At 34.0% G+C, this 14,133-nt stretch overlaps 1 protein-coding gene across 1 annotated transcript in view; it reads right to left on the reverse strand.

The window, feature by feature from the left end:
- The window catches only part of LOC139484675 (uncharacterized), a 147,836-nt gene that overhangs the window by 112,703 nt on the left and 21,000 nt on the right, over positions 1-14,133 (reverse strand). Inside the window, exons 2-3 of the mRNA XM_071268535.1 lie at positions 4,930-5,031; positions 4,250-4,354 (exon numbers count right to left, since the gene is read on the reverse strand). Of these exons, the coding sequence (XP_071124636.1) occupies positions 4,250-4,354; positions 4,930-5,031 (207 nt within the window). The remainder of the gene's footprint in view (positions 1-4,249; positions 4,355-4,929; positions 5,032-14,133) is intronic.

Consider the following 14,133-nt stretch of genomic DNA (forward strand, 5'->3'; position numbering starts at 1 on the left):
GTTGCATTACTATCAGTTCCTATTAGTTTGACGACTATTTTTGACACTCTAAACCCGTATGCATAAAGCTACTAAAGCTAATATTTGTTCTGTACGGACGGATTTTTCTACAAGTCTTACGACTGGATATCTGAACTTGAGTGGTTTTATACATATCAGCCCTGGTCACTAGGTCGTGGTCCAGCGTCTTTGAATCAATTAGCAATGTTTAATGGATTTTTTTCTGCTTAAGTTAGTTTGATAGGGACTAGATTATTGATACTTAATATAAATTGCATTACTATCAGAACATATCAGTATGACGATTTTAAAGACGACTGAAAATGGCTTTTACATATCTCAATGTGTTTGATTCGCTCGTGTGTGTAACAACGTGGTACACAGATCGAGGATGCCTATGCTTGCACAAAACGTCATAAAGGAACATAAATCAAAAACAGTAAAAGTGATACTGCCCAAATTTGTTCCTGATTTGACTTTTGTGGTCATTAGCGTTTTGTTTCACAACATTTGATTGAGACAAACTTAAGTAAGAGAACGGAAACAAACAAATTCAGCATTTTCTCTAGTTGTAAAGAGGCATAACACTAGAACGGTATATAACGGTCAAAAATTCAAAACTTAATCTGTGTTAAGAAGTTATAAGCATTGTGTTAGGCCGTGTTCACACCAAACTCCATGTACAGTAAACTTGTTTACAATTAGTTTAATGTACTGGACATTGGTTTCACATTAAGTTTGTTCACATCTATACACCTTGTTTAATTACCTGTACATAAGATTCGTTCACACTTGTAAACTCTATGTCATTTAAATGTTCATTACGTAGAATCGAATGAAAAAAGTTTTCGGACAACTTTTCTATCAGTAAAGGAACGACCATTTGACTCTGAATAGGGGGATGGTAATATTCCAAACACCAATTGGATAAAGAAAACAATTCTGGTTCTATAGATGATAAAAAATATTCTGAATCAAGAGTTTCCCCATACATTATAGTGTTAAATGTTGGAAGAAAAAAAATTGATTACCAGCATAAAAAAAAAAAACAAAAAAAAAAAAACCGTAAAACGTTTGTGCGGAAAAAATTCTGACTCAGATAAATAAAAAAAATACCCCCCTTTTTTTTAAGTTAAGTGCTTGCTTCTTTATGGAAGCCATTTTGATGATTTGCAGTGGTTTAAAGATACCAAAGATGTCTCGATTAAGCATTAGAAAACGTAGGCTGCAACAGCGTGCTTACAGACGAAGAAGAAGGATTGATATATTAGGGATCACTATATTTCTATCTTTTCTGTTTGTTCAAATGGTACTTTTCTCCAAGAAGTATTTGGCAAAAAAAAAAGGGGGGGGGGGGGTAATGTTTGTTTTTTTTTACTTTTTAAGTGTACTTTCACGGATCCGAGATACTGCACAAACAATACATTTACCTCACACTTTTTTAGTAATGCATTTATGAGTGAATCGTTGTTTGAGTAAAGACCAGTGGCAAATATTTCTGTGTAAGTCAAGTTTATTCGGAAATACCTTAATTTTCAAATGAATTATGTGTTCGGCAATGATGCTGCTTTGAGTCTTGATAAGGGCTTAATAAAGCTACGTTAAGTTTTATTTCTAAACAAAACAAATAAATATATCAAGTTTAGACAAATATTTCTGTAAAGAACTTTTATTATAATAATTGCTATAAATATTAATTTTATTCAAAAATCGTTTCTTCTTTAAATATGCACAGTGAAACTAATGTTTTAAATGCCTAGTTTTATGTACACTGAATCTACACAAGGCCTACATCGAGTATCGACTGCATGTAGACAAAACATGATTTACACTACATGTAAACATTGAGTTTTATCAATGGGAACGTAATTTTGTTTAGTTTACGTGTGAGTTACACTTACACAACACCGAGTTTATGTCAATGGGAACACGGCCCTAGATTTCATTACATTTAGTCACAGCAAACTAAAAACAAAAAATAATGGGAATTTTGGATAAAAAAAGAGGGAGCCGGGCTAGAAAAACAATTGTCTTGTCTCAAAGTACCTATGACTTTTGATACCTTTTCTGAAATTCTCAAGTCATAAAATCTTTTACAAAAATTCATCGGGTCACTTAGTATATTAAATAGAGAGGGTCTATATAGTATATCAATGACCGCTGTGGTTTGATTAGTAAAATGAAAATTGATAGTAAAAAGCAAACAGACTTTATTTATAATAATGAATGTGCATAATATACTAAATGTATGTTCATATTGAAATTAAAAGAAAACAACAATTTGGGAATTTTGGAAAAAAAGGAGGAGGGGTAGAAAAACAATTGTCCTGTCCCCAAGTACCTATGACTTTTGATACCTTTCATTAAATCTTTTACAAAATTTCATCTTTCAACACTTAGCATACTTTCAACCACGCTCTGAATGCCCGCGATTTCTCGGGTGTGTTCTAGTATGATACTAAAAACACACACACACACACACACACACACAACAATACCATAAATATAAACCTAACGCCTCAGAAATTCTTGAAAAAAACGCGTGTACACGGAGAAATTAGAAGAAGACGTTTTTACTTGTTTTTTGTTCCGCCATTTTAAAATCGTGGTAACTGCAATTACAATGATCAGTCTAACACCAGTGAAAACGTCGGCTATCACCCAAAGTAAACCAAACCTTTAAACAGACTCATTCAGAAGTAATATAGTTACGATACTGTTGTCATGTCATATTAGAAGGACTTGTGAGCTTTGACTACATACTAGGGGCTGTGCTGATTGATTATGGAAACGAATGAATACTTTGTCAAAAATAAAAGTGAAATTTCAGGAACCATTACAGGAAGAGAAATGGAGAATAACATGATTGTAAAAAGGTAGCAGTTAGTTTACTCAGATTATAAAGGACAGGACGGGTCGAAGGAGGGATGAAAAGACTACAGAAGACCGGCAGTTTCTATGCTCAGAGATGTGTCTTTTATTTTGAATCTATCTGAAAACAAATAACACTTGACAATCCTCAATCTTAATCAGAATAAGTTTGCAATTCAAAAATTAACGAGAAATATCTTAAACTATTTGATTACTCAAAACCTGCTTGAAAATCACAGGGGGCTTCCAAATAAAGACACAAGTAGAATACCGCTTTTTAATAGTCACAATTCGATTAAGCAAACACAAATCCGGGTTGCAAACTAAAACCGAGGGAAACACATCAAATAGAAGAGGAAAACAAAGTACCAACAAAAACACTGAACTACAACAAACGCAAACGCCAACATACATAGAAACGGACTGTCTAAAAACAACTGACAGTTTCACATTTAAAGAAACAATGATGAGTTTAATTAGTTTAATAGCTAGCCGAACCTCCTGCTTATATCAACATGTAAAAAACCGCTAAAATGACAACGTGAGAGGAATATAGTACAAGTTATCAAACACAATACCAATCAGCACAGAACAATACAGTAAGTAAATACTATAATGTTCATTACAACATGTAAACCACCGAAAAAACACGGACATAGTTTTTTTTCAAAACTGTGTTTTGTATCAAAGTTTAAAACTTATGATTTTTTTAATATAAAAAGTGACATCGTCGTCTAAATTATTTTTTGCAGGACATGCATATGTATTATTTAAGGATTAATTTTTCTTGTTGTCAGGATACTTTTCTGTATATTTAATTTCTGCGCATATCATGACGTTTTGTAACATAACATTTCATATTTTGTAAAAACATTTAACGATAGGCAATGATAGGACAATAATGATATAATTTTTGTGCATATTCATCAAGTATTGAAAAAAAATTAAATTGTTTGTTTTTTGGCAATGTTAAAACCCAACAGATTGAATGCAATGCACATGATAATTCTTTCAAAATAGAAAATGACATCAGCAGTTTGTTATAAGTATTACTAGAATTAAATGATACTGGCTTTTCTTTAGGATCAGGTGATATATGCCGTATAAATGAGTTAGATAATGTTTATCTGAATTGTGCATATCAGTAAGATCAACTGAGGGAATTTCCTACGTAATGTGTTAGTAATACACGAGTAACTATAATTTACCAATGCTCTTCAACTTTGAACTTTATTTGACTTTTTAAAACTTTTTTGGATTCGAGCGTCACTAATGAGTCTTTTGTAGACGAAACGCGCGTCTGGCTTATATGTAAAATTTAGTCCTGGTATCTATGATGAGTTTATTTATCTGTTAATTTCAGTAATTTTAAACTTACAGTAAAAGATTTATATTTTTGTCTTGACTATGGTCTAATGCTTTGCGTGAACCATCCAATGTCATCTGCAGTTTGAATATCTCCCCTTCTTTTACCTTTATAGAACTGAAAGACATGTTAATGTGCATATACTAAATATTGTGTTCTCTGTCTAACTTGTTTTTCATCCAATTCTACGTTTGCTTTTAGCCAGATATGCATAGGAAAAAACTATCATGTTAAACCGGATGTTATTTATAAGGTCTGTGTTGTTTTATATTTGTGAAAAAGTCTACAAAGACATTTGTATAGTTCATAATCTTAATAACAAACTGAATGTTCGGATTTCAATTAATACAATACTATGTACATTTTAGTCAAGTTAGTAGTCGATTTTTAAAATGTGACATGGTTATGATAAAAAAAATTAACTTCATTTATGAGATTTTTTTTAAAAACATTTTGAGATGCAGTATGTTAATATTTGCAAAGGAAATCAGAAATCAATAAAAGACATTTTTTTTCAGATAAAAACAGAATGTTTACTTATCCGGTTAATGGTTCTAATCAGTTATAAAGACTTTTAGGTTAATTCCGTGTCCTTCTTATTGATTAAAATCAAGTTTATTCTGTGCAATGTATTATAATGGTTCATAATGAGCTAGAAGTCGTCGTTTAATGTCAATCTATTTAAATCTTACTCCGAAAGATCTTTAATTTCGTCTTCCTGTCGTTTCGATGCTCTGTTCAAGATTCTAACTTCTAACTGCAGTTTGTAGTCTCTTTCATTGTCCTTTAAGATACTGAAAAATTAATAAAACTGTTTTGTACATTTCCATTGAAATAAAATTTATTGTATGTGCATATAAAAGAGACTGGTTTCTATATCTGATTTAAATTGACAAGCTAATATTTTTACATCCAATTTAATATTTGCTGTCAGTCATGTGCATAGGGACAGTGCTCAGTGTGCATCGTAAAATATTTATCAGGTCTGAATAAAAAGATAAGATGTGATAACAACCTGACTTGACCTAATAGGAGAGTTCTGAAATAGATGCCGTCTCGAAGTTGAGGTTAAAAGCTTCGTTCATAAAAACGGTATTGCAAAGTGAAAATTATTACCCTCATTGTGTAATATCATTTTCCTGGATATGACTATGCAAAGACAAAAGATACGAAAAGAATCAAGTATCCAATGATCAGCTGGCAGAAGAAGCATCGAACGTACTATTACATCCTCCAACGTAGTCGCACAAATACATTGTTATTTATGACACCTTTTCACCAGGATGTTGTCTTGACCTACAGGTTTAGGAAAACCATTCATTCTTGAAAACATTATTATAAAGACAAAGAAGTATGATAAAACCTTCGTTAGTCAATCATATGGTGTTTATATCCATATGATAGCCAAGAACATTCTTTTCATACAAAACATTCCAGAAGATCTAAACGACGATTTATTCACAGACACAAAACATCCTAGTCATCGTCAAAGATAAGCTCATAAAAGCAACAAACGGTAATGATGTGTGCTAGTTATTTGTCGAAGGAAGCCATCACCGTAATTTGAGTGTGACATGCATGGAACAAAACCGTTTTGTAAAAAAAGGAAATAGAACAATGAGCACCAATAGGTAGAATAGCGTTGTGTTAAACAAAAAAAAAAACACATGATGACGTTGGATGCGGAGTTATTTTCAAGGCAACTGTATCACAACAATTGATAAATATTCATGAACAAATATATAGAAATCTATGAAACGACTGTCATGATTGATAGTGGTAATAGTTACTAAGACGTAGTTAATAAATAAGGAAGATGTTACCATCGACCACGTTGAAGATAGACGCCATTGAAAGTAGACGTTTTCAGAAGATTTTTCCGAAGTTCTTGGAAGATGTATTCATGTGAATAATGTGTTTCAATGTTTGAAAATCTGTCTGATTTGTTTAGACAAGTAACGTGATGGTGGCAGTCGGTTGGGGGAGTTATTCAAAGGAAAAACTCTCATTCTGTCCCTCATTTTATTTTCTACATATGACATTTAATGTTGTTGTATTTTCACCATTTGATTTTATTTGATATTACACCTGTGCCTGTGTATGCAAGAACCTTTATGATAAATCATCTCAATGCGTACAACAACCATAGGCATTTTCTTATATATATTTTCTAATATTTTCTTATATATAAAAACATTTCTTTTTAGTAGCTGATCCTAATAATGTAGTTAGTAAAGAGATGAAGTGTAAATTAATAGAACTTTAATCAGAAATTGGAACATGTTAGGCATTTTATAACGTGAAACATAAAGTATAAATATATATATGATATTAATAGATACTCGATGTTTTTTCAACCGAATTATTTTTCTCAGCTACGATCTCATCGAAAAGAGACAGATGAGATGTGACTGTGAACCATATTCTAGTTTGAAAGACCAATATGATTATCTTTTTATGGTTAATTTGCCTATGATGTCGTTGGTCTTTACATTGACAACGACACGTGCGTCCTCATATTTTGTTATATTGTGTTAGTTTATGTTGTATTTGTTCACATACTCTGGTTAAGGGGCGTAGGAAATAAAATCTTGATCGTTTAAACTTAAAAGAGGGACGAAAGATACCAAAAGGACAGTCAAACTCATAAATCTAAAACAAACTGGGTAAGCAGATCCTGCTCCACATGTGGCACCCGTCGTGTTGCTTATGTGATATCAAATCCGGAAAATAGTCTAATTCGGTAGGTCACATTCATGAAAGGGAAGGAGATTGTAGTTACGACGTAAGGAACATATCCGATATCATTTGTGAAACGGTTATTCCATAACGGTCAACCAACTCGTGATGGCGTCCGTAAAATTTACGAAGGGATGATTTCAACTTCACCATTTGAAACTCTTGGTTCAATAGCTTCCTTGTGAGCAGCAACCCTCTATCAAGAAAATCAGGATAGGAAATGCAAGCACGGGAATATCGTATCAATTGGGAGATATATACCCCGTATGCAGGTGCTGCTGGAATGTTGCTACTTAGAAATGGAAAGCTCACAATTGGAATGCTGAAATCATCTCTTTTGTCGTAAAGTTTTGTTTTCAACCGACCCTCATGGTCAATTTCTAGATGTAAGTCAAGATATGAAGCCGCCTTAACTGTATCTGTAGTATCCTTTATCTCTAGTTCAATGGGATAGATGCGTTCCACATAGTCACCAAATTTTGAAATATTTAGTGAAAGAACATCATCTTTATAGCGGAAAGAAGAGTTAAAGGATATTGCTAACTTCTTGTCTTTCTTCCTAAGAAGTTCCTGCATGAAGTCAGCCTCATAATAATAAAGAAATAAGTCGGCAAGTAGAGGGGCACAGTTTGTTCCCATTGGAATGCCGACAGTCTGTTGAAAAACACGTCCTCCAAACGTAACAAATATGTTGTCAATAAAAAAATCAAGCATCTTGATAATTTCAGTTTCAGAGAATTTTTTGTTTGAATCAGAGTGATCCTTTACAAAGTAGGATTTATTCCTTCCTAAGACAAAATACTTGTATCTACGTTGACCATTCTTTTTTATGAAGCAAAGCAATACCAACTCTTTCAATTTGTCTTTTAGTTTGGAATGTGGAATACTTGTGTAAGGAGTAGAAAAGTCAAATGTTTTAATACTGTTACAAGATGAAAGAGAGTTAGATTGTATGTACTCTAAAAGATCTTTGGAGTTTTTAAGTATCCACATCTGATTCACGCCACCTCTAGAATAGGCAGTTTCACAACTTTGAAGCCCGTCTTTGATTGCTGATAAAATAGATGTTAATAATTTAGAAAGAGGTTTCGTGGAGCACTTGGAAGACCCAGCAATATACCGTTGTTTGTAAGGACACTTATGTAGTTTAGGTATCCAATACAGTGATGGAAGATCCAGTTCTTCATCTTTGGTTGAAATTCCAAAGGAACAAATAACAGACCTATAATTATCCAGGATTTCCTCTTTGGTAAGTGTCGTGAGGTTATATGTTGAGTTTCCAAGTTAATTGTCAATACATAATTCGTTTATCAAGCAGTTAATGACTTTTATACACAAAAACGATGTTAATTGGGGCTTTGTCTGCGGGGACAACAAAATATTTATCATGGAGGTCGGATAGGTGTTTTGCAACATTCGGGTCTTTAAAGATTGACGTAGCATGGGCATTGATGTACCCATTCAGTTTCTTAATTCTGATTTGTATCAACGACTTCACTGCCTTAATCCATTCGGAAAGAGTGTCTACGTCTTCCTTCTCGCGCTTAGCCAATTGCCTGGCATAATCCTCGACTGAATCCAAAATTTTATAGTTGTATGTTCAATTGATGGATTTAGGCTCCCGATATTTCGGACCTTTTGATAACACATTTCGTAGAGAAGTGTTTTTAACAATGTTGAGGTCACCGGTAATAACGTGGCCAGCAGGATTATATGTGAATTGGGAACTAGCGCAAGTGCAATCAGGAGGTTTAGACTTGAAGTCGTCAATATCGAGATCCTGCAAAACGTGTTTGTAATTGAAAATTTTAGTTGCAATAGGTTTGGTATAGGTATAAGAAATGATTGGTACAGACTGGTCTTTGAAATAAGGAGGTATTTTCGATTGAACTAATTCATGATGAAGGATATTGCCTAAGTTGACGCCATCGAGACCTTTATTGGCAAAGGAAAGATTAAGGAAAGAATTTTTCTCTTTTTCCTCTTTTCCAATGCGGACTGGCTTGAAAAGTCTGTGACTTGCAATATCCGAAATTATAGCTTCAAGTTTGTATTGGTTTGAATGAGGGTTTGTAACAGTGGATTCCAAAAATAAAATGAACAGAGAATGAAGTTTTGTAAGGGGTAATAAATAAAGTTTCGTGTGAATGTGATGAATACCTAAGGGCTTTTGTATAAATAGCAGCAGGTCATTAATAGAGACATCATGCAGAGAAGGTGATTTATAATGACGATGACCATGACTGTGTCTACGTCGAGGAGTCGAGTTGAAAATATTCATCACATTCACCGAGTTACACGAAGGACTAGATAGAATACCTATACCATCAATTTTGTAATTGCAACCATAAGGTGTTGCAGTTCTCAATTGTCTAATCCAGTAGTCTTCTTTTTGTCTACGGAGAGTCGTTGAAAGATTAGGATTGTTAGAGCTATGGTATATCTTTTCGATAATGCGAACTGTCATAGAAACGATGGAATGATCGGGCTGAGTGAAATGCTGGTATAGAATGTCGTTAGCATTGAGGTTAATGTCTGATCTATGGCCGCACATACGTTTGTTTAGCCTTCCTTTTGTTTCACCGTCGTATACCAATCCGCAAAGGTTGCACTCTAATCCGTAGACGACATTTATCGATTTACAATTCAGATCATCGTAACTTCTGGTAAAATAAGACTTCTTGGTCAAATTGCTAATGAATTCAGCATCTGTAATTAAAATTGCACAAGTTTTGCAGCCTTTGGTCTCACATTTCAAAATGCGACAGTGTTTACTGTGTCATCAAAAACCAAAATTTCTTTAAGGAGAACTAAACATGGCTGTATATGTGTAATATTGCTATTGCCACTAGGACGATGATCTAAATGAGTCATATTTGAGATATTTTTCATGTCTGGTGATGAGGGGACACCTGCCTATCAGATGACACCGTGTCCATGGTGACGTCTGTTTCGGACCTTTTATACTGGGCAAGTATGAGCCAGTTTCCTGCTTGATCTTTGTAAATTCATGCAATTGTGGTTTTGCTTCTGGGCGGATGATGTCCTCGGGGACAAAATGTCCACCAGCAGAGACATCGACCCAGTGGTTATAAAAGAGGGACAAAAGATACCAAAGGGACAGTCAAACTCATAAATCTAAAAGAAACTGACAGCGCCATGGCTAAAAATGAAAAAGACAAACAGACAAACAATAGTACACATGACACAACATAGAAAACCAAAGAATAAACCACACGAACCCCACCAAAAACTAGGGGTGATCTCAGGTGCTCCGGAAGGGTACGCAGATCCTGCTCCACATGTGGCACCCGTCGTGCTGTTTATGTGATATCAAATCCGGTAAATAGTCTAATTCGGTAGGTCACATTCAAGAAAGGGAAGGAGATTGTAGTTACGACGTAAGGAACATATCCGATATCATTTGTGAAACGGTTATTCCATAACGGTCAACCAACTCGTGATGGCGTCCGTAAAATTTAAGAAGGGATGATTTCAACTTCACCATTTGAAACTCTTGGTTTAATAGCTTCCTTGTGAGCAGCAACCCTCTATCAAGAAAATCAGGATAGCAAGCACGAGAATATCGTATCAATTGGGAGATACATACCCCGTATGCAGGTGCTGCTGGAATGTTGCTTCTTAGAAATAGAAAGTTCACAATTGGAAAGCTGAAATCATCTCTTTTGTCGTAAAGTTTTGTTTTCAACCGACCCTCATGGTTAATTTCTAGTTTTAAGTCACAATATGAAGCTGACTTAACTGTATCTGTAGTATTCTTTATCTCTAGTTCAATGGAATAGATGCGTTCCAAATAGTCACCAAATTTTGAATTATTTAGTGAAAAAACATCATCTATATAGCGGAAAGTAGAGATAAAGGATATTGCTAACTTCTTGTCTTTCTTCCTAAGAAGTTCCTGCATGAAGTCAGCCTCATAATAATAAAGAAATAAGTAGGCAAGTAGAGGGGCACAGTTTGTTCCCATTGGAATGCCGACAGTCTGTTGAAAAGCACGTCCTCCAAACGTAACAAATATGTTGTCAATAAAAAAATCGAGCATCTTGATAATTTCAGTTCCAGAGAATGTTTTGTTTGAATCAGAGTGATCCTTTACAAAGTAGGATTTATTTCTTCTTAAGACAAGATACTTGTATCTACGTTGGCCATTCTTTTTGATACAGTCCCTCTATTCATTTGTAGTCACTGTACACTAACAGGAATTAACAAAGCATTCTTTTGATGGACATTTGCGAAAAGTCGTCTTTACAACACCAATACCTACACTACCAGGAATTTACATAGCGATCACATATGCATGCACTGTTAATGCCACTACAATTACAGTACTGATAAAACATATAATAAATCAAGACATTTCTTTCAAATATCTGTACGTTTAATCATATAGAAATAAGAAAATGTGCCAATGAGACAACCCTTCATCTAAGTTACCATGTGTAAAAATCGGCCTTCAACGCGATGCCTTGGATCACACCGAACAGCAACCTACACGGGCCCCAAACTGACAAGGGTAAAACAACTCAAACAGGAACCATTCGGGTTAATTTATATAAAAAAAACGTGGAACACTTATGAACCAAATCCACAAACAATACCACTAAATAATAGGTTCCTAACGTAGGACAGATACATATAGCGGGTGTAAGCGTGTTAACAGGTGCCAACCTTCACCCTTACATGCAATAGTAAAGTAAAATGACAACATAGAAATACACACTATAAAGTATCAACTGAAATGGCTTAGACATATTAACAAAAACAAGTAAACATAGACTGAACGAATAAATTTGATTTATTACACACTATAAAATATAACAGAATAATAAAAAAGGGGGATATGTTTTCAGTCATATTGCGAAAAAGTAGTTTTTTGCACTAAAAATTTCAGTCATTATTCTGTACTAAGAATTTCAGCCATTTTTGTGTGCTAAAAATCAGTTCTGTTAATTTCAGTCACTTTTCAGTACTATAAATTCCAGTCATTCGTAAGTACTGAAAGTTGCAGTCATACATTTAAGAACTAGTTAAAAGGTTATTAGTGATGCATTTGCAAATATCATGAAATATTTTTGGATAAATACAAGAATTTTCTTTTAAAACTCCATTGCTGTATTTTGTCTTTTAATTCAACCCTTTAATGCATTGATGATTCTTTTTATAAACTATATTACCACGTTCTTTATGTGCGTGTTTCAATCCAGGATTTTAAAATTTGATTGATGGTGTTTGTTGATATTCAATGTTTTTGACGTAGATCATGACGTTTTGTTCTTCTTCATACGATTTGTTTCAGTAGTTATCAAGTAGACCTTTTTGGCTTTCCCTGCGCTCAGATTTTTCATAGTTGATTTGTGTGAAAAAATGTAAAAGGAGGAGTCATAAAGACACCCATATTCACATAAACAACAAATACAAGACCAGCATACATAAGTTAACATTACAGTTCTTCAATGTTTAGTAGTACACACCGTCCAATAAGCTCAGAATGGTTCCGAAAAAAATACCAAAAAAAGAAATACCATCTGTCTGTTCAGCACAATGTCAGAATATCATTAAGGAAACTAAATATTTAACTACATATATATATATATTAATGACATGTCCTTGTCCGACTTGGAACCCAGGTGCCTATACATGCGGCTAGATTAAACCGGTGAAAATTGGTTATTAGATTGACAAAGATTCTGTTAGGGTCTTCAGAAATACTGTAAAACAGTAGTGGTATTAACCATATGTGGATTCTAAAAAATTCTTAAGAATTTCTGTATAAATTAAATCCCGATCTTTCTCTGAAATTAGTTTTAACAAAACTTTAGATTTTTCAACGCTGTATACCACCATTCCCGATGTGAAATTGAGAATTCGACAAAAAAGAAATAATCCAAAATGCTTTTCAACATACAACTGGTAGCAAACGCTATAAATTGATTTCTTTGGGATACCAAACGGCATATCTTGTTTATAGTGAACGAAAAGGAAAAACATACTACACAGAGGAACAGTGATCAGTATGCTGGAATTCTTATTTACAACATATTTGTTAAAATTGAAAACTTTTTTAATGTGCGCCTCTCCATTCGGCCTTTTTTAATTGTCATATGAGTCGGAGCTCCTTCAGATACTCGTCAAACGCAAAAGGATTAAAGAGGGTAGATCATCTACTTCCTTTATTGGGGACACTTCAGCTTAGCTCAGATCAATCCAGAAAAAACATAAATGTGCTCATGAATGAAACACGAGGATTGACTGGACTGAGCTCTAACCACAAACTTTGAAACTTATGAGTGTGGCAGCACTGTTGCCACTGAGCACAACTGAGGTTGAGAGAGTGTTTTCTCAAGTTAAATTGAATATAAATTGATCATAGAAATAGGCTCTAGAAATCAACACTTGCAAACATGCTATATATCAAAATTAACTATCAAAATGACATGTTCTGTTCAGTTTTAGACAATGTTGTAAAAGTGTTTAATGTCGAACAGAGAAGATTATGCCAAAATCATTGAATTTTATTACTCCATTTAAACTGAAACTTGATTTTACCATAGTGCCTTAGTTTTATAAAATATTTTGTTTGTATTATTATTATGTATTTTATGACGTATGCTAAAAAACCATGCGGCTTAAATAATTGCCCTTTTGTCAATGATATTAAAGCGTACAATTCAGTGGGAAAGCCAGTGACATTGAAGAGCTACTTCCGGTGGTCACGCGGGAAAGGGGAGATAATCTAAAAATTTTGAGGTGGCGCTGTAACCAGCGTGTAAACAAAAACATAGCCTGTGCTTCAGACAATAAATTTATTAAAACAACTAAACATCCATCAGTATTTGAGGTTAATTTTTCATTAGAATAGATTTTGTCACACGACTGCCAAAATAGGTATTAAAATAAGTGCTGCGTTACTGAAATATGATAAATCAAAAGACGTCCTCCGTAGATTTCCAAAAAACCGCGGGTAATTCCCCTGTTTGTTAGGAACTGACACAAATGCATCCTAAAGCTTTTCATTGGTCGAGATATAAATAAATGTGACCCAGAAACATATAGGCACATGACTATGTATAGGATTCCCCGTCACTCTGAGTCTTGTTTACAACAAATGGGCAGACTTAGGGAAACCAATTGGCCAT

This window comes from Mytilus edulis, chromosome 8, assembly GCF_963676685.1.
Source record: "Mytilus edulis chromosome 8, xbMytEdul2.2, whole genome shotgun sequence".
Lineage (NCBI taxonomy): Eukaryota > Metazoa > Mollusca > Bivalvia > Mytilida > Mytilidae > Mytilus > Mytilus edulis.